Source organism: Falco punctatus, assembly GCF_963210335.1.
Source record: "Falco punctatus genome assembly, chromosome: 3".
In the NCBI taxonomy this organism is placed as follows: Eukaryota; Metazoa; Chordata; class Aves; order Falconiformes; family Falconidae; genus Falco; species Falco punctatus.
Genome location: NC_137582.1, coordinates 104,158,728 through 104,180,656, shown reverse-complemented (window position 1 = coordinate 104,180,656; position 21,929 = coordinate 104,158,728). Strand labels below are relative to the sequence as shown.

At 63.4% G+C, this 21,929-nt stretch overlaps 1 protein-coding gene across 1 annotated transcript in view; it reads left to right on the top strand.

Annotated features, from left to right (window-relative positions):
* Positions 1–11,252: 11,252 nt before the first annotated feature.
* The window catches only part of LOC308061125 (ETS domain-containing transcription factor ERF-like), a gene marked incomplete at its 3' end in the record, with an annotated part of 11,087 nt that continues 410 nt past the window's right edge, over positions 11,253–21,929 (top strand). Inside the window, 8 exon segments of the mRNA XM_080380676.1 lie at positions 11,253–12,050; positions 17,959–18,036; positions 19,869–20,103; positions 20,915–20,936; positions 20,938–21,105; positions 21,186–21,236; positions 21,238–21,310; positions 21,560–21,615. Of these exon segments, the coding sequence (XP_080236802.1) occupies positions 11,750–12,050; positions 17,959–18,036; positions 19,869–20,103; positions 20,915–20,936; positions 20,938–21,105; positions 21,186–21,236; positions 21,238–21,310; positions 21,560–21,615 (984 nt within the window). The 5' untranslated portion in view covers positions 11,253–11,749.

The window sequence follows — 21,929 nt, the reverse complement described above, 5'->3', positions numbered from 1 at the left end:
CCTATATGGACCCCCCGCAGGATGCCATCGGGACCCAACTGGGACCCTGTAGGAACACCACAGGGACCCCATCAGGATCCCTATATAAGCCCCATAGGGACCCCATCTGGAGTCTGTAGGAACACCATAGGGACCCTATATAGACCCTCACCAGGACCCCATCAGGGCTCTGTAGGGACCCCATAGGGACCCCATATAGACCCCTACTGGGATGCCACTGAGACCCCATCTGGATGCCATTGGGACCCCATCAGGACACTGTAGGGACCCCATCAGGACCCCATAGGGACCCCACTGGGACCTCCATCAGGACCCCCACCAGGACCCCATTGGGACCCCATCAGGACTCTGTAGGAACCCCATATGGAGCTCCACCAGGACCCCATAGGGACCCCCTTTGGGACCCCATAGGGACCCCCTTTTGGACCCCATCCAGACACCCTCAGGACCCTGTAGGGACCCCACAGGCCCCCCATACAGACCCCATTGGAACCCCCACCAGAACCCCTTCTCTCCCTGCCCCTCCACCCTCGCCCCCCCCTGACCACCATGACCCCCATTGGTGAAGGCAATGGTGTTGGTGACATTGGCAGCATTGAGCATGGAGAGCAGCGGTGGGGTGTCCCCCCCACCCCCCACCCCCATCCCCCCATGGCCCACATCGATGGCAATGGCAGTGATGATGGCGTTGGTGGCGATGGCAATGTCAGCAGCATTGGGGCACCCTCCCCAGCCCCCATGGCCCCCATTGATGATGGCGATGGTGTTGGCAGCGTTGGCAGCATTGGGGCGTCCTCCCCCAGCCCCTCACCCCCATCCCCCCACAGCCCACATTGATGACGATGGCAGTGATGACGGCATTGGTGGCATTGGCGATGCTGGTGGCATTGGGGCGCCCTCCCCCAGCCCCCCATGGCCCCCACCTACGGCAGTGATGATGGTGATGGTGGCAGTGGTGGTGTTGGTGGCGTTGGCAGCGTCGGGGCACCCTCCCCCACCCCCGCTCCCCCATCCCCCCTTGCGCCCCATCGATGGTGATGGCAGTGATGCTGGCGATGGCGGCGTTGGCGGCACTGGGCGCGGCGGGCGGCGGTGGGGCGCGGCGGGCGCGGCGTGGCGGACAGCTTGAGCGATGGGCGGCATTAACCAGTTAATCCGCCTGATTGAATGTTTTGCTTCCTCCAAATTGAAACATTAAACAACGCGGGGCCGGGCCGGGCGGCGACAAATCACTCATGAAAGATTCATTTTCTCCGGGATAATGCGGCTCGTGAGCGCAGAATAGACAAACGGGAGGCGGCGGGAAGCGGCCCGGCCCCGCCAGAGACCCCCAGCACAGCCGGGGGTGGTGTGGGACGTGGGATATGGGATGATGTGGGATGTGGGATATGGGATAGTGCAGGGTGCTGCAGGATGGTGCAGGATGCGGGATATGGGATGGTGCGGGATACAGGGTGATGTGGGATGTGGGATGCAGGATGTGGGATGCAGGATGATGTGGGATGTGGGATATGGGACGGTGCGGGATGGTGCGGGATGCGGGATATGTGGTAGTGTGGAACGGTGCGGGACGCAGGATGGTGCAGGATGCGGGATATGGGATGGTGCAGGATGCGGGATATGGGATGGTGCGGGACATGGGATGGTGTGGAATGATGCAGGATGTGGTATGAGCGCAGAATAGACAAACAGGAGGTGGCGGGAAGCGGCCTGGCCCCACTGGAGACCCTCAGCACAGCCGGGGGGGGGGGGGGGGGGGAAGGGATGGGGATGTGGGATATGGGATGGTGCAGGGTGCAGGATGGTGCGGGATGTCAGATATGGGATGATGCAGGATGCAGGGTGATGTGGGATGATGTGGGAGGCAGGGTGATGTGGGATTGTAAAGGATGATGTGGGATACAGGATGATGGGGGATGCAGAATGTGGGATGATGGGGGACAATGTGGGATGATGGGGGATGATGGGGAATAGTGTGGGGTATGGCATGATGTGGGATACGGGATGATGTGGGATGCAGGATGTGGGATGATGTGGGATGACGTGGGATGATGTGGGATGTAGGATGATGCAGGATGATGTGGGATACGGGATGATGAGGGATGCAGGATGTGGGATGATGAGGGATGATACGGGATGTAGGAGAGTGCAGGATATGGGATGATGCAGGATGCAGGACGATGCAGGATGTAGAATGATGTAGGATGTAGGATGCTGTGGGATGCTGTGGGATGCTGTTGGACACAGGATGCTGTGGGATGTGGGACACGGGATGCTGTGGGATGCTGCGGGATGCTGTGGGTTTCTACAGGGTGAGGGATGCTGTTGGACATGGGATGCTGTGGGATGTGGGATGCTGCGGGATGCAAGATGCTGCGGGATGCGGGATGCTGTGGGATGCTGTGGGATGCTGTGGGATGTGGGATGCTGCAGGACGCGGGATGCAGGCAGGCACCCTGGGACAGGGAGCACCTGGACAGTCCCTGTCACCCCAGGCATGGGAGGCAGGGCCCGGGCACCCCCCTCCCCACCCTCAGACCCTCCCACTGTCCCCCCTTCTCACCACAGCGGGGGTGTCCCACTGGGGATGCGACCAGGGCAGGGCATGTGGCCCCACACACACGTGGTTACACGTGTGCTCATGGGCACCCGCTGGAGGGGGGGCTCAATGCTGGGTGACCCCCTCTGGGGACCTCTGGGATCCCCTCGGTTGGGGAGTAGGTCCCCACCCCACCCCACCCCCCATCCCTGTGCCTCCACTCCGTGTCCAGGGATGTGTCACACACGTGGGTGCAAATTCCCACCGGAGACATGGTGGGGTCCATCCGTCCCGTCACCCCCCCAGGATGAAGGGTCCCTGGGGTTGCGACAGGGCTGAGGACACCCCAAAGCTGGGGATCACCCCACTGTCCCAAGGGAGGGGGGGGGTCTCCAGCCTCCCGCCCCCCCCCCCGCCCCCCCCATCTGTCCTGCATGGTGCTATGTGTGTCCCCTGGTCCCTCCATCACCCCTTGATCCCTCCATCACCCCCGTGTCACCCCCATACCCCTGTGTCACCTTCATATCCCCGTGTCACCCCCACATCCCCGTGTCACACCCTTATCCCTGTCAGCCCCTAATCCCCCCATCACCCCACGATCCCCCCATCACCCCCTGATCCCTCCACTGCCTCCGCATCCCTGTATCACCCCCTCATTCCTGATTCACCCCCTGATCCCACCATCACCCCTCAATCCCCCTGTCACCCCCCCGATCCTTATATCACTCTCAATCCCATCTTCACCCCCCCATCCCTGTATCACCCCCCAATCCCATTATCACCCCCCAATCCCCATAGCACTCCTGCATCCCCCATCACGCCCCATCTCTGTATTGCCCCCCTGATCCCCCCATCACCCCCCGATCCCTGTATCCCCCTGGTCCCTCTATCCCCCCTGATCCCTGTATCACCCCCAATCCCCCATCACCCCCCAATCCCTGTTATCATTCCTGATCCCCCCATCACCCCCTATGCCTGTATCACCCCCCATCCCTGCATCACTCCTGATCCCTGCATCCCTCCCCTATCCCCCCACCAATCCCACCATCACCCCCATCCCTGTTACCCTCCTGAACCCCTGTACCCCCCCAAACCGTGTATCACCCCTTGGTCCCTGTATCGCGCCCCCATCCCTGTATCAGCCCCTGATCCCTAATCACTCCCTGATCCCCCCATCACCCCCCATCCCTGCATCACCCTGATCCGTCTTGTCACCCCCGATCCCACCATCGCCCCCTGATCCCTGTACCCCCCCGCTCCTTGTATCCCCCCTGATCCCTGTATCCCCCCCAACCCCCCCATCACCCCCATCCCTCCATCACCCCAAACCCCTGCCTCACCCCCCGATCCCCCCCCCGCCCTCCCCTCCCCCGTCCCTCTCTCCTTTGTCTCTCCCTTCTCTCTCCCCCGCTCTCAAGTGTTTTCAATTTTATTCTGAGTGGAATTAACTACCCCTGATGTCAAATTGCCGCCGCAATCGATAATAATATCTTTACAAAAGAGGATATTCTTCTCTCGCCGAACGGCCCCTGAAAAATGGAAAATTTAGTCGAAATTGATTCATTACTTGACACTTTATAGGACGGGCCTGCTATTGATCGGGGGCTGTCATGTCCTATCTGCCGTAATCGAAGCTGAGCCGCGCTGTCGATGGGGGTATTTTTCATAATTCCAGGAGACCAGACAGATACGAAAACACACGCGGCTCCTGCTGCCCCCCCCACAGCCCCCCCCGGAGCAGGGCTGCTGCCCGGAGCCCTCGGAGCCCACCCTGGGGGGGAGACGGGGACCCCGCAGATGGGAATTGGGGGGACATTTGGTGAGAATGGGGGACACAAACACCCCCAGATGGGAATTGGGGCCACCCCTGGTGAGGATGGGGAGGGGGGGTGGGAGGCAAGACCCCCCCCAGATGGAAATTGGGGGACACTTGGTGAGGAGGGGGGGGGGGCAAGACCCCCCAGACATGATTTGGGGACCCCTCTGGTGAGGATGGGGGGGGTGGGCAGACGCCCAGGACACCCAGATGTGAACTCTGGGGGGACATCTGATGGGGGGGGGGCAGATGGGAATTTGGGGGACACTTGGTGAGGATGGGAGGAGGGCACATGTGAATTGGGGACCCCCCCAGAAAGGATGGGGAGGGGGTGTACCCCATATCTGAGTTGGGGACACCCCCCCCGCGGTGAGGATGGGGGGAGTCCAAGGCACCCAGGTGTGAACTGGGGACCCCCCTCTTGCCCCCTCCCCCAGCCCCCCCCCCAGGCCAGGGCTGCTGCCTGGAGCCCTCAGATCTCACCCGGGGCACGGGGAGGGGGGGAGCTAGATGGGAATTGGAGGGATACTTGTGGGGGACACACACCCCCAGATGTGAACTGGGGACCCCCCCTAGTGAGGATGGGGAGAGGGGTGGAGACCCCAAGACACCCAGATCTGAACTGAGGGGATGCCTGGGGAGGATGGGGGGGCACCCCCAGATGTGAATTGGGGGGGGCATTTGGTGAGAATGGTGGGGGGTGGGCCCCCAAGACCCCCACATGTGAATCGGGGAACCCCTTGGTCAGGATATGGGGGGGGGAGGGACGCCAAGACCCGCAGATGTGAATTGGGGGGACAACGGGTGAGGATGGGGGGGGGGGTCCCCAAGATACCCAGATGTGAATTGGGGACGCCCCTGGTGAGGCTGTGGGGAGGAGGGGTGTGGCCCCCCAAGACCCCCAGATCTGAGTTGGGGGGACCCCTGGTGAGGAGGGGGTGTGTGCTTCCAGACACAGAATATGGGGGGACCCCCTTAACGAGTTTGGAGTGGGAACGGGGGGGGGGGGGGGGGGGGGGCTTTGCAGGATTTGGGGTGGGAAGGGGGTCCCCCAGACCCAAACTGGGGGGGCGGCCTCTGTGAGTTGTGCTCAAGGACGGTGGGGTCCCCGGAGCCAGAATGCCCCCCCTCAACGAATTTGGAAGCGGGAGGCTGTCCCCCCCAACCCAAAACGAGGGGGGACCCCCCTTGGTAAGATTGGGCTCAGGGAGGGGGGCCCCAGACCCAAAAGGGGGGGGGGGGGAACACCTCATGGAGTTGGGGCAGGATGGGGGGTCCCCCCAGAGCCAGAACTGGGGGGGTGGCGGGTTTGGGGGGGTACCCTGTTCTGACCATGAGCCAGGGTGGGAGGGGACACCCCAGACCCAAATTATGGGGGGCTGGTGTGGAAGGGAACCCCCCCCCTCAGACCCAAATTATGACGCAGCCATCACAGCCCCCGACGCGTGTGCAAGGATGGGGGGACACACACGCATATGTGGCCCACTGTCATGTGTGGCCTCTCATGCACACGCGTGTGCAAGGCCCCGCTCGCCTTGTGCGCCCCCCCATGCGCATGCCAGGCCTTGGGTCACCCGCTTTGCACGTGCACAGCTCGGGGGGGTGAGTGTGTGCGACGGCTCCTTGCACACGCATGTGCACCCAGCGGGTGGCTTTGGGTGCAAGGCTGGCCCCCCTGCACCTCCCTCCCACCTCCCCACCCACATTTGCACCCCCGTTTGCACCCCCGTTTGCACACCTGTCGGCAGGCCTGGGGGTCCAGGGGGGGGTCCCCGGGTGCTGCCGAAGCCTGCCGCCCCCCCCCGCCCCCCCCCCCCCCCCCCGGATCGAAGCCCATTTAGGGCCGCGCCGCGACATCTGTTTTCAAATTTGATCAGCGATGAACTTTATTTTCCGAGTTTGAGGAAAATTATATCCATCGATCCGCCGGCCCCGCTCGGCCGCTACTTAAACCCTGCGCCGCCGCTGCCGCCCCGCTCCCTCCGGCCCCGCATCCCTCCATCCCTGCATCCCTGCATCCCTCCGCCGGGTCCTGCCCCGCTCCCTCCATCCCTGCATCCCTCATCCCTTCTCCATCCCTGTTCCGTTCCCTGCATCCCTGTGTCCATCCCTGCATCCCCGCATTCTTGAATCCCTTCTCCGTCCCTGCCCTGCTCCCTCCATCCCTGCATCCCTCCTCCGGGTCCTGCCCCGCTCCCTCCATCCCTGTTCTGCTCCCTCTGGCCCTCCTCTCCTCCTTCATCTCTGTTCCGCTCCCTCTGTTCCTCCTCCTCCTCCTTCATCCCTTCTCCACTCCCTCCATCCCTCCTCTCCTCCTTGATCCCTTCTCCTCTTCTCTATCCCTTCTCCGCTCCTTTCATCCCTGTATCCCTCCTCTGGCCCCTGCCCTGCCCTGCTCCCTCCATCCCTCCTCCTCCTCCTTCATCCCTCCTCCTCTACTCTATCCCTTCTCTGCTCCCTCCATCCCTGTATCCCTCCTCCGGACCCTGGTCCGCTCCCTCCTCCTCCTCCTCCTTCATCCCTTCTCCTTCCTCCTTCATTCCTTCTCCTTCCTCCTCCATCCCTTCTCATTCATCCCTTCTCTGCTCCCTCCATCCCTTCTCTGCTCCCTCCATCCCTCCTTCATCCCTCCCCCCTCCTCCTCCTCCTCTTCCTCCTCCTCTGCCCCGTCCCTCTCCCCTCCCCTCTCCCCTGCCCCGCTCCCTCCTTCCCTCCCTCCCGGCTCCCTCCATCCCTCCATCCATCCCTCTCTCCTCCTCCTCCTCCTCCTCCTCCATCCCTCCTTCCCTCTCTCCCCCCGGCCCCTGCCCCGCTCCCACCTGCCCGCTCCACCGCCGTCTTCCTCCCGCGCGCCGCCGCTCCCCGGACCCCCGCACCCCCCACCCCGCACCCCCCGACCCTCCCTCCCCGCTCCCGCCCCCTCCGTCCGACCCCGATCGCTCCATCCCCGCTGTCCCGCTCCCTCCATCCCCGCTCCCGCCGATCCCGGGCGCTCCAACCCCGCTGCCCCGATCCCGCTTCCCCCGATCCCGCTCCCTCCAGCCCCGATCGCTCCAGCCCCGCTCGCCCGATCCCGCTCCCTCCGTCCCCGCTGCTCCAGCCCCGCTCCCTCTGATCCCGATCCCCCAATCCCCGTCCCTCCGTCCCCGCTGCTCCCGGTCCCGGTCCCTCCACTCCCGATCGCTCCATCCCCGCTCCCCGGTCCCGGTCCCTCCATCCCCGCTCCCGCCGATCCCGGGCGCTCCGTCCCCGCTGCCCCCGATCCCTCCTCCATCCCCGCTGCTCCCGGTCCCGCTCCCCGGTCCCAGTACCTTCACCCCCGGTCCCGATCGCTCCATCCCCGATCGCTCCATCTCCTCTCCCCGGTCCCGGTCCCTCCATCCCCCAATCCCCGGTCCCGCTCCCCGGTCCTGGTACCTCCATCCCCGATCGCTCCTTTCCCGCTTCCCCGGTCCCGATCGTTCCATCCCCGCTCCCGCCGATCCCAGGCGCTCCATCCCCGCTGACCCCGATCCCGATCCCCCGGTGCCGGTACTTCCATCCCCGCTGCTCCCGGTCCCGATACATCCATCCCCGATCGCTCCATCCGCTATTGCTCCATCCTCGCTCCCCCGATCCCCATCGCTCCATCCCCGCTCCCCGGTCCCGATCGCTTCATCCCCGATCGCTCCATCTCCGCTCCCCCGGTCCCGGTCCCCCGGTCCCGTCACCTCCATCCCCGATAGCTCCATCTCCGCTCCCCGGTCCCGATACCCCGCTCCTTCCATTCCCGGTTCCCCGCTCCCCCGGTCCCGATCGCTTCATCCCCGATTGCCCCGATCCCGCTCCCCCGGTCCCGGTCCCTCCATCCCAGCTCCCGGGTCCCTCTCGCTCCATCCCTGGTCCCCGCTCCTTCCATCCCCGCTCCCCCCATCCTGCTCCCCCACCCCGGTGTCCCACTCCCCCCATCCCGGTGTCCCGCTCCCCCATCCCGGTGTCCCGGCCCCCGTCCGGATGCTGTGGCCCCTCTAAAGGCGGTTGCCCCCCCCGCCCCCCCGGAGCATCCCCCGGCCCCGCGGCGGAGCGACCCCCCCCCGGCCCCATGCGGAGCCGCCCCGCGGTGAGTTGCGAAGTTTCCTATCGGGTCCGGCCGATCCCGCGGTGGGGGGTGGGGGGTGGGGGGTGTCCTGTGCCTGTGTCCCCCCGCGCCCATCGCTGCCGCCTCGGGGCGGCTCCGTCCGGGTTCTCCCCCCCCCCCCCCCCGGCCCCCCTCTGCCGCCCCCCGGCCCCAACCCCGGCCAGGATCGAAGTTTCTGGCAACAAAGGGAAATAGCGAATCGATCGCGCCGGAGATTAAGAGACAAGTGCGAGAATCCATCAGCGCCCGCGGCCGCCCGCGGCCCCCAGAGCCCCCGGCCCTTATAGCCATGCCGCCCCCGGCCCCTATATACCATACAGCCTCCGGCCCCTATACACCACGCAGCCCCCGGTCCCTATAGCCATACAGCCCCCAGCCCCTATACACCACCTAACTGCCAGCCCCTATGCACACCCAGCCCCTATATGCCATATAGCCCCCAGCCCTATGCCACCCAGCCCTGTACATCACATAACTCCTGGCCCCTATACACCATGTAACCCCCAGCCCCTATGCATCCCCAGCCCCTATACACCATATAACCCCCAGCCCCTATGCATCCCAGCCCCTATACACCATATAACCCCCAGCCCCTATGTGCCCCCGACCCCTATACACCCTATAACCCAGCCCCTGTATGCAATAAAGCTGCTGGCTCCTATACACCACACAGCTGCTGGCCCTATATATCATATAGCCACAGCCCCTATATGCCCCTGATCCCTTACACCATACAGTCCCTGGCCCCTATACACTATATAACCGCTGGCCCCTATACACCCCCAGCCCCTATACACCCCTGACCTTTAGGTATACACCCCCGACCCCTATATATCATATAGCCCTCGGCCTCCATGCACCCCAGAGCCCCCAGCTCCTATACACCCCCAGCCCTTATACATCTCTGACCCCTATACACCCCTGGCCCCTATACAACCCAGAGCCCCTGGCCTCTATACACCCCTGACCCCTATATATACACTGCTGACTCCTATATATACACTACTGACCCCTATGCATACACACCCCGACCCCTATATATCCCAGCTTCTATATATCCCTAGTCCCTGACACCTATACAACCCCCTGAGCCCACAGACCCCACACCACTCCCCAACCCTATATATCCTTATATAACCCCCAACCCCACGCATCTGCACAGACCCACAGTCCCTTACAGACCTCTACAGACCCCCCAACCCCATTCTGTTCCATAGGCACCACAGATCCATAGGGTGCACAGACCCTATACCCCCCCCTATAGATCCCACAGACCCCTATGAACCCCATACCTCCCCTATACATTCCATAGACCCCCCTGACCCCACACCCCGCCTTCCCAGACCCCTGACTCACAGCCCTATAGGCCCCCTGACTCCCGATACCACAGCCCCCCTGACCCTATAGCCCCCCTAACTCTATACCCCCCACACCATATAGCCCCCCCAGCCTTACAGCACTGGGGGGGGGGGGGGCTGCACAATGCAGCACAGGGCGCGACGCGTGACCGGGGTGCAGAGCAGAGGGAGGTGGGGGGGCTCAGTGCTGCCGCGTGCAGGGGACACGCGTGTGCACACGCATCCCGCCACTGAGCATGCGACGCGTGTGCCATCGGCTCTGTACACCTCTTCCCAGTTCCACCAGTATCACCAGTGCCAGGGACTGGGGAGCACGGGGGGCAGGTTGGGAGCAGCTGGGGAGAGGGGACCCGAGTGGTATTTTTTTTTGGGGGGGGGAGGGGCTGAAGCTGGGCAAGGTCACGCGTGTGATCGCACATGTCTGTCTGCGTGCCGGCACAGGCTCACATGGCCACGGCACTCCCTGCGCGGGTTTGCACACGCGTGTTTGCGTGCCCTTGCATGTGGGCTTTGCGTGCCTTTGCACGTGTGCTCTGCGTGCCCTTGTGTGCGTGCTCTGCACACACGTCCCGTGTGTCCTTGTCTGCACGCTCTGCATGCCTGCATACACGTGCCCTGTGTGCCTTGGCGTGTGCACCCCACATGTTCACACACGCGTGCCCCGCACACGCATGCCAGCGCCCTCCGTGCACCCTCACCACCCGCGCTTTGCACACCCAGCCACGTGTGCTCTCCACATGCCTTTGCACGTGCGCTCAGCACCCCCCCTTTACATGCGTGCCCTTGCACCCGCCTGCTCCGTGCACCCTTGCACACGCGTTTTGCACGCCGGGGATGGGGGGTGGGTGGCACCACCCTGGTGAGCGGCCGCCCAGCACCCGATCGATCGGTGCGAGAGTTGCATCTTGTCACAATAATTTATTGCTCTCATCCCGCCTGATCGATGCCGGGAATTAGCGCCCTCCGCGACGCCCACCCCCCCCCAGCCCCCCAGCGCCCCCCCCCGCCCCCCCCAACCCCCCAGCCACCCCCCAAGCCCCTCACCCCTTTGCACCACTGGTGCCACCATGTGCCCACCGGCACCGGGGTGCTCCTGGGGGTCCCCCACCCTCACCCCCAAACCATCGTGCCTCCCCTCCCATCAGCCTCTTACACCAGCACTTCAGTTTTACACCTTGGCCCTATGTGGCCTAAGCACCGGCGCTCCGGTTTTACACCAGCACCTTGATTTTGCACCAGCATCTTGGTTTCATGCTTGGCCTTGCACCAGCGCGTTGGTTTTACACCACCACTGTGGCTTTACACCGACGTTGCGGTTTTACACCAGCATTGTAGTTTTACACCAATGTTGCGGTTTTACACTGTGTGACCCCCCCTCCCCATGGCTTTGCTTTACACCAGGGTTGGCACTGGCATTGTGGCATTACACCCACAGCTTGGCTTTGCACCACTGCAGCTTTGCACCACCGCAGTTTTGCACCATTGTGGTCTTGCACCACTGCGGCTTTGCACCACTGCGGTGTTGCACGGGTGCTTCGGCTGCATGCCGGCATCTTGTTTTGCAATGCCGCAGCTTTACACCGCCGTGGCTTTACACCACTGTGGCTATACACCACCGTGGTCTTGCACCACAGTGGATTTGCACCGCTGCGGCCTTGCACCACTGCGTCTTGCACTGTCGCAGTGTTGCACACCGCGTTGTTGCACCGGTGCTTTGGCTGCACGCCGGCATCTTGGCTTCACAGCGCCATCGTTTACACCACTGTGGCTTTACACCACCGTAGTCTTGCACCACCACAGCTTTGCACCACTGTGGATTTGTGCCGGCGCTTTGGCTTTATACCAGCATCTTGGCTTTGCACCACTGCGGCTTTACACCACTGTGGCCTTGCACCACCACGACTTTACACCACCACCTCATGTTTGCATCCCATGCCCTTGCACCCTCCCACTGCCCCCTTCCGTCCCCTCCCCCCAGCCCCCCCAGCCCCCGGGGGGGGTCCCAGGGCTGGGGTCCCCCCCGTGCCCCCCCGGCTGCCCGCGCGCGACGCTGCAATAACGGCGGCGTCAGGGGGCTGAATTGGCTCCAAATGAAGAAATATGGAGCCGGGGCCGCGGGAGCCACGGGGGGGCTGCGGGGGGGCGGCACAGCCGGGGGCTCTATGGGCACCTATGGGCACGTATATGATGCGCATGGCGCGTATAGATGCATAGAGACAGGTATGGATGCGTATAGGCATGTATGGATACCTATGGGCACGTATGGATGTGCATGGGTGCATATAGATGCATAGAGGCAGGTATGGGCATGTATGGACATCTATGGATGTGTATGGATGAGTATAGATGCATATAGACAGGTATGGATGCACAGAGGCATGTATGGACACCTATGGATGCGTATGGATGCATATGGACATGTGTAGACAGGTACAGATATGTGATGATACATATGGACATGTACAGACACATATGGACAGGTATAGACATGTATAGACACGTACAGGCACATATGGACAGGTATGGACACATGCAGACATCTATAGACACACATGGAAATGCACAGACATGTACGGACACATATGGAGACGTATAGACATGTATGCACACATATGGACACTACGAACGCATATGGCATGTATAGACACATGTGGACACGTACAGACGTGTATGGACACATATAGACACGTGTGGGCATGTATAGACATGCCTGGACACGTATAGATACATATGGCCCCGGCAGCTGGGGGCCACCCGTGCCGTGTCCCCCGCACACGGGACCCCCCCACACGGGACCCCCCCACACGTTTGCACACGCGTGTGCAAGGAGCCACGCACGTGCCTGCGCTGCTGTTAATTAAGCCCTTTGATTAAGAAGCGCGTTAAGGCGGGGGGGGTGTCGTGAAATGGGGGGGACACACGTGAAATGAAGGGGGGGAACAGCGCTGAGCCCCCCTCCGTGGCTCCCCCGTTGCACACGCGTGTGCATCCCCCCCCGCCCCCGCCTGCGAGCCGGCCCCCCGCCGCATTAATCACCTGGTAATGGCTAATTACGGCGCCCCCCTCCCCTCCCGGACCCGCCGAGCGCAAACAGCCCCCGGCCCCCGGATCCGCCCCGCGGCGGCGGCGCTTTGATGTGGCGGCCCCGGGGCCCCTCCCCCCCCCACCTCCCCCCCCACCTCCCCCCCCCCCGCCCCCCCCCCCCGCCGGGACCGGCCCCCCACCCCCGCGCACGCGGCAGCCCACCCGGACCCGCTCCTGGCGCCGTATGGTCGCATCCCCCTGTACCCTATATGGTGGCCATATAGATGCGCTGCGTCGCCTATGCACGGACTGTATGGCCCCACCATACCATATATATGGTCTCTCATCCCCTATGCATGCTCTCTGTGGTCCCCCATACCATACACACAGTCCTATGCCCCCCCCCCCCATCCCCTATGCACAGACTGTATGCCCCCCCCAATACCATATATACGGTCTCTCCATCCCTGATGCGTGGTCTATACAATCCCCCCCATACATACGTACAGTCCATATGGTTCCCCCGTCCCCTATGCATGGTCTGTGTGCTCCCTCCACATGCCCAGTGCATGATCTGTATGCCCCCCCTACCATATATATGTCCTTCCATCCCCTATGTGTGGTCTATATGGTCCCCCCGTACCATATGTACCATCCATATGGCTCCTCCATCCCCTATGCATGGTCTAATGCGGTCCCCCCATACCATACACACAGTCCCTACAGCCCCCCCATCCCTATGTATGGGTTGTATGTCCCCCCATACCATATATACAGTCCACCCCATCCCCTATGCACGGCTATATGGACACACCGCTGTCACTGCATCCGTTATGCACGATACATATGGACACACTGCTGTCCCCATCCCCTATGCACAGTACGTATAGAAACGCTGCTACCCCCGTCCCCTGCGCCGGGTCTGTATGGAAATGCCACTGTCACCATCCCTTCTCCTATACACGGTACATATGGCCACACACCTACCGCTGTCCCCTATACACTGTCCATATGGACATGCTCCTGCCCCTGCGGGGGGCTCTATAGGATACACTGTAGGATGCCGCAGCCACGCCATAGGAGCAGCCCTCAATATAGGTGCATCCTGGCGGCCATGGTATAGAGACACCTATACAATGCATATGCCGCCTTTACAGGAAAATAGGGGCTGGGGCTGTAACAGCCCGCACGCACGTATATAGGGGATCTCTCTCCTTATGCTGTCTATACGGATGCGTCTCATGCAGACCCAATGTATAGGGGCTGCTCTGCCCCCACCGCCGGCTATAGATTAATTGTATAGGGGACACATTTCCCACCAAGGCTCTCAGCTACTCTTTCTGCACAAACACCTATAGATGCATTGTATAAATACTATGGCTATAGGGGGGGTGCCATACGGGGTCCGGTACCGGCTGTGCTCTCCTGCCTCGGTGCGTTCGCACAGCACATATAAGCACATATATAGCACAGTGCTCGCACTGCCATGCTGCCTGCGGAGTGTTCTCCCTCTGCAAATAGCTATAGGGTACGAATCCTATAGCAGCCTTTCTGTTGGTGGCGTTTACTCAGAGTGTGGGCAGAGGCACGTATGGAGAGTCGGTGCCCTCTATAGAGGGACGTATACTGCGGGTGTTTACCTTCACCTTCCCTTAAAAAATGTATTCCTATAGGCACGCTGCCTCTATAGGCTGACACTCCTTCTGTACTGGTACCTATACTTACAGAGCATGTGATCATATACGGGCTGCTCGTCCTGTTCAGTATAGATGGCTGCATTCCCCTATAGATGCCATATGGACCCCTTGTGCCAGTGCTGCCGCATCCCTGCCAAGCTCCAGCTATGCAGGGCCCTATAGCGCTGTACAGAGGGGCTGTGTACCCCTATATGGTGGGGATGCGCATCTGTCTGGGAGGGGTTCGCATAGCTCTATATGGGGGGATGCATAGCTCTATGGGAGGGGCTGCATAGCTCTATATGAGGGGGGCTGCATAGCTCTTTACAGAGGGGATGCATAGCTCTATGGGAGGGCTGCATAGCTCTATACGGGGATGCATAGCTCTATATGGGGGATGCATAGCTCTATATGGGGGGATGCATAGCTCTATAGGGGATGCATAGCTCTATATGGACGGGATGCATAGCTCTATAGGGAGCAGATGCATAGCTCTGTTGGGGGGGCTGCATAGCTCCATACAGGGAGGCTGCATAGCTCTATAGGGGTGCCCCCCCCTCCCCCCCGTCAGGGTGCCGGCTGCCCTCGGGGCTCGCAGCCAGCGTGCACACACGTGCCCGACGTTGCACGGCCTTGCACACCCATCCCGTCCCCGGCACTGCACGGCGCTGCTCCGGTGCGCTCAGCCTTGCACGGCTCTTGCACGCCCGTATCCGGCGTTGCACGACGTTGCACACCCGTGCCCGGCACTGCAGGGCGCCGCACGCGCGCGGGGGGCACCCGGGGCCACCCGGGCCACAAGGCGGCGGGGGTCGCCCCTCCCCTCCCCCCCCCCTCCCCCCTCCCCCGGCCCCTCGTTATCCTGCCGGGGCCGGCGGATCAAAGCGGCCCCATTGATCCCCGCATCGATCCGGGCCGGGCCGGGCCGGGCCGGGGGGGGTGGGGGGCGGTTGGGGGGGGCTGCGGGGTGGGGGAGGGGCGGGGGCCGCGCTCCCATCGCCCCGGGTCATGAAACAACGAGCCCAGGCGGGGCCGCGGCCGGGCGCTAATTGGGGCCATGAATAATGCAGGACCGGGGGGGGCTGGGCCGTGGGAACGGGGGGGGGGGGGGGGGGGGGAGGGGGGGGGCAGGGTAAGGCGCGCGCACAGGTGTATACACACACCTCTGCCCGCCCCGGGTGGCCCACGAGGGGGGTGGGGGTGTATAGGGGTGAGCGTATAGGGGTGAGCATATGGGGGTGGTGTATAGGGGGTATCTACAGGATGAGTGTATAGGGGTGTGTCTAGGGGGTGAGTGTCTGGGGAGGGGTGTAAGGGGGTGAGCGTATAGGGTGCACATGCAGGGACTGAATGTATAGGGGGGTACATGCACGATCTGAACATATAGGGGATATACGTGCAGGGACTGAGCGTCTCGGGGTGTGGGAGCAGGGCATATAGGGGTGTCCGTGGAGAATCTGAATGTATAGGGGTGTATGTGAAGGATCTGGATGTATGAGGGTGCCTGTGCAGGAGCTGCAATGTACATGAAGGATCTGAGCATATAGGGGATGTACATGCAGGGCTTGAGCACACAGGGGTGTACGTGAAGGATCTGAATGTATAGGGGTGGCTGTGAGGGATCTGAGGCTATAGGGGGTGTATGTAGAGGGACTGTGTGTATGTAGCTGAAGGATCTGAATGTATAGGGGTGTCCATGGACGTGAGCATATAGGGGTGTACATAAAGGACCTGAACGTATAGGGGTGTCTGTGTCGTAGTGCCTGGCTGTGTGTTTGGGGGGGTGAGGGGTGTCGCCGGTGTGTCTATAGGGGGTATGCACAGCGTATATACTGTGTGCATGTAGGGGATGTGTCTGCAGGACGTGACCCTACAGGCAGGGTGTGTCTGTGGAGCGTATGGTGTATATTGTATGTGTAGGCATGTCCATGGCGTGTCCCAGTGTGTATAAGGTGCGTGTTTTATGTATAAGTGTGTATAAGGGCTGTCCATGTGTCTCAGTGTGTGTGTGTGTGTGTGCACATCTGCAATGTGTGTGGCACATATGGGGAGTGTGTATAACGGACACGTATGTATAGGGGATGTGTGTATAAAGATGGAAGGGTGTAAAGGAGGTGCATACGTGTATAAGGGAAGCACATATAAAGGACGTAGGTACATAAAGGTGATGTATATGTATGTAAGAATGGCGTATCTATGTATAAGGGAGCTGTACAGGTGTGCAAGGGAGGGGCGCGTGTGCCAGGGAGGTATATAGCGGGCTTGGGGGGTGGTGGGATGGTGTATAAGGGACACATATACATGTGTATATGTCTATAGGGGCTTGCATGTGTAAAGGATGTGTGTATAGGGGATGTGTGTGTAAAGGATGTTTGCATATAGGATGTGTGTGCAAAGTGTATATAAGGGTTGGATGTATAGGGGCTGTGTGTATAAGGACTGGTGTATAGGGGATGTGTGTATCATGGCTGCGTGTAGAAGGGCTGTGTGTATAGGGGGCTGAGTGTATAGGGGATGTGTCCATAAGGGGTTGAGTGTATAAGGGCTGTGCATACAGGAGCTGTGTGTATAGGGGATGCATGTAACAGGCTGTATGAGGGCTGCATGTGCAGGGGCTGTATGTTTAAGGATGAGCGTACAGGGGCTGTGTGTATAGGGGCTGCATGTACAGGGGCTGTATGTTTAAGGGATGGGTGCACAGGGGCTGTGTGTTTAAGGGATGAGTGTACAGGCAGGGGGTGAGTGCATAGGGGCCACATAGGGACCGTGCATAGGGGCTGTGTGAATAGGGGCTGTGCATAGGGGCAGTGTATGGGGGACGTATAGGGGCCGTGCATAGGGGCAATGCATAGGGGCCGTGCATGGGGGCCGTGCATAGGGGCCGTGCATAGGGGCAATGCATAGGGGCCGTGCATGGGGGCTGTGCATAGGGGCCGTGCATAGGGGCAATGCATAGGGGCCGTGCATAAGGGCCGTGCATGGGGGCCATGCATAGGGGCAATGCATAGATGCATAGGGGCAATGCACAGGGGCCGTATAGGCGCCGCCGCGTGCAGGCGGGCGCGTGCCCGCGGGCCGCAATTCCCAGCGCTGCTCGTTAGTGCGGAGCCGCCGCCGCGAGCGCCGCGGCCGAGTCAAAACTAACAAGGAACGGGGGGGGGGCGGGGGGGGGGGAAATGGATGGGGGGGATGGAGATGGGGGGGGCGGGGATCCTCCCCAGGCCTGGAATCTACCCCCCGCCATATCTCTCCACCCCCAAATCGCCCCCACCCCTAAGTCCCCCACCGCGCCCCGTCTCTGCACCCCCAAATCCCGCCCCCCTCCAGCCCCATCTCTGCACCCCGTCCCTGGACACCCCCAACTCCTCCCATCCCCGCCACCCCCCCCAGCGCTGCCCCCCCCAACCCCTCCCGTGCCCCCCCCGCAGGTGTGACCCCCACCATGGACTGCAGCTGCGTCTCCGACCTGCTCCTCACCTCGCCGGTGCCGGCGCTCTGGACCCCAGGTACCCCCCGCCGCGAGCACAGGAAGGGGGGGGGGACACGGCTGGGGACCCCCTTGTGGCCCTCCATGTGTCCCCCCCAGCACCAGGACCCCCCACACACACAGTGCGGTCCTCGCAGCAGGGGCACGTGTGGCATGGGGGGACCCAGGCTGGGGAAAGCAGCTGTTGGGGGGACCACGGGGGGTCAGGCATCCTGGTGTCACCCAGGGTCCATGGGGCCATTGCCCCAGGCACCTTGGTGTCACCCAGGACCCATGGGGACATTATCCTGAGCACCTTGCTGTCACCAGGGTCCATGGGGCCATTGCCCCGGGCACCTGGGTGTCACCGAGTCCCACAGGAATGCTGTCCTGGCCACCCTCATGTCACCTAGGACCCATGGGACCCTCCCCCTGGGCACCTGCGTGTCACTGGGACCCATGGGGACACTGTCGTGGGTGCCCTGATGTCACCCAGGACCCATGGGACACTAACCCTGGGCACCCGGGTGTCACCCAGGGTCTACAGGGACACTGTCCTGGTCGCCTTGGTGTCACTGGGACCTGTGGGACCCTCCCCCTAGGTACTTAGGTGTCACTGGCACCTATGGGGGACCATCGTCCTGGCCACCTGGGTGTCACCCAGGGTCTACAGGGACACTGTCCTGGTCACCTTGGTGTCACTGGGACCCATGGGACCATCACCCTGAGCACCCTGATGTCACCAGGGTCCATGGGGACACTGTCCTGGGTGCCCTGATGTCACCCAGGACCCACGGGACCCTCCCCCTGGGCACCTGGGCATCACCGGCACCCACAGGGGACCCATCGCCCTGGCTACCTGGGTGTCACCCAGGGTCTACAGGGACACTGTCGTTGTAACCTTGGTGCCACCGGGACCCATGGGACCCTCACCCTGAGCACCCTGATGTCACCCAGGACCCATGGGGACACTGTCCTGGGTGCCCTGATGTCACCCAAGACCCAGGGGACCCTCACCCTGGGCACCTGGGTGTCACTGGCACCCGCGGGGGACCATCACCCTGGGCAGCTGGGTGTCACTAGGACCCATGGGGGCACCGTCCTGGCCACCATGATGTCACCCAGGACCCATGGGACCATCACCCTGGGCACCCTGATGTCACCAGGGTCCATGGGACCGTCCCCCTGGGCACACTGCTGTTGCCCAGGGTCCATGGGGACACTGTCCTGGACACCCTGGTGTCACCAGCACCCACAGGACCATCACCCTGGGCAGCTGGGTGTCACTGGGACCCATGGGGACACTGTCCTGGGTGCCCTGATGTCACCCAAGACCCACGAGACCCTCCCCCCGGGCACCTGGGTGTCATCCAGGGTCTACAGGGACACTGTCATGGTCACCTTGGTGTCACTGGGACCCATGCGTGCCCTCACCCTGAGCACCCTGATGTCACCAGGGTACATGGAACCGTCCCCCTGGGCACCTGGGTGTCACTGGGACCCATGGGGGACCCATCACCCTGGCCACCTGGGTGTCACCCAGGGTCTACAGGGACACTGTCCTGGTCACCTTGGTGTCACCAGGGTCCATGAGAACCTCACCCTGGGCACCCTTATGTCACCAGGGTCCATGGGACCATCACCCTGGCCACCTTGGTGTCACCCAGGGTCTGTGGGACCCTCCCCCTGGGCAGCTGGGTGTCACTGGGACCCATGGGGACACTGTCCTGGGTGCCCTGATGTCACCCAAGACCCAGGGGACCCTCACCCTGGGCACCTGGGTGTCACTGGCACCCGCGGGGGACCCGTCGCCCCGGCCACCTGGGTGTCTCACCTCCCCCCGCGCCCCCCCGCCCCCCTCCCCCCCCGCAGGTTTCGCCTTCCCGGACTGGGCCTACAAGCCGGAGTCGAGCCCGGGCTCGCGGCAGATCCAGCTGTGGCACTTCATCCTGGAGCTGCTGCGCAAGGAGGAGTACCGCGAGGTCATCGCCTGGCAGGGCGACTACGGCGAGTTCGTCATCAAGGACCCCGACGAGGTGGCGCGGCTCTGGGGCGTCCGCAAGTGCAAGCCCCACATGAACTACGACAAGCTCAGCCGGGCCCTCAGGTGGGCCCCCATCCCCCACCCCCGGATCCCCCAAAACCCACCCCGACCCCCGGCTGGGGGAGCCTTGTTTTGCTGGTGGTGAGGGCGGTGGGATGCTGGGGGCACTGGGGGTGCTGTGGGCGCTGTGGGCACTGGGGACGCTGGGGGTGCTGGGGGTGCTGGGGTGTACTGGGTGTGCTACAGGCACTGGGGGTGCTGGGGGCACTGGGGATGCTGGGGATGCTGGGGGTGCTGGGGCCACTGGGGGTGCTGAGGATACTAGGGGTGCTGGGGATGCTGGGGATGCTGGGGATACTGGGTGTGCTGGGGGTGCTGGGAGTGCTGGGGATGCTGGGGGCGCTGCGTGTGCTGGGTGTGCTGGGGATGCTGGGGATGCTGGGGGTGCTGGGGGTGCTGGGGGTGCTGGGGATGCTGGGGGCGCTGCGTGTGCTGGGTGTGCTGGGGATGCTGGGGGTGCTGGGGGTGCTGGGGGTGCTGGGGATACTGGGGATGCTGGGGGTGCTGGGGCCACTGGGTGTGCTGGGTGTGCTGGGGGTCCTGGGGATGCTGGGGGCGCTGCGTGTGCTGGGTGTGCTGGGGATACTGGGGTGCTGGGGGTGCTGAGGATACTGGGGGTGCTGGGATACTGGGTGTGCTGGGGGTGCTGGGGGCACTGCGTGTGCTTCCTATGCTGAGGGGCGCTGTGGATGCTGGGGATATTGGGTGTGCTGGGGGGATCTGGCGGGCACTGGCGGGCACTGGGGGGCACTGGCGAGTACTGGACCCCCGCCAGCGCCCCTCCTCACTCTCCCCCCCCGCCCCTCCCCCCCAGGTACTACTACAACAAGCGGATCCCTGCACAAGACCAAGGGCAAACGCTTCACCTACAAGTTCAACTTCAGCAAAGTGGTGCTGGTCAACTACCCGCTGCTGGACGTGGCGGGGGGGGCCCCGCTGCTTCTGGCCCCCGGCCCCTTCCCCGGGGGGGGACACGGCCCCGACTGCACCCCCCTCACCCCCGAGGTACGGGGCGGGGGGCGGGGGCACAAGGTGTGTATGTGGGGGTGTGACCTCCCCCCCCCCGCTGACCCCTGCCCCTGCAGACGCTGCAGTCGCTGTTCTGCAGCCCGCGCCCCGCCGACCCCCCCGGGAGACCCCCCCCTCTTCGAGCGGCAGCCCGAGGCCGAGAAGCTGCGGCTGGAGGCGGCGCTGCCCTTCCTGGGCTCTGGTGAGGGGGGGGCGCAGGGATGGAGGGGGGGGGGGGGGGCAGGACCCCGACCCGGGGGGGTGGGGGGCGGTGACACGGGTGCTGTGATTGGGGGGGCTGGGGGGGCAGCGGGGTCGGCATGGGGGGGGGGGGACACACACGCGGGGGGGATCAAGGACCCCAACCCAGGGGCAGCAGGGACCCCCCACCCGGGGGGAATCAGGGACCCCCACCCTGGAGTCTCACCCCCCCCCCCCCCGCCCCCCCCAGGTCTCTCCGGTTACTCCAAGACCCCCTCGCTGCTGGGGGGCTACGCGAGGCCGCCGGTACCCGAGTACCCGTGGGGGTGGGGGCCCTACGTGCCGGGGGGGCTCCCCCTGCCCCCCCCCCACCAAGCTGCCCGCGCTCTACCCACCGCCCTTCTACCCGCCGCTGCCGCCCCCCCCCCGCCCCCCCCCCGCCGCCCCCCCGCCCCCCCCCCCCGGGGGGCCGCTGGAGCCGGGCTCGGACTCGGAGCTGGAGGTGACGGACGGGGGCGGCAGCAGCTCGGGGGACGAGGCGGGAAGCCCCCCCCCCCCCGCGCCCCCCCGCTGCGCCCCCCGCCGCTGCACACCCCCCCGCAAGGGAGGGGGGGACACTG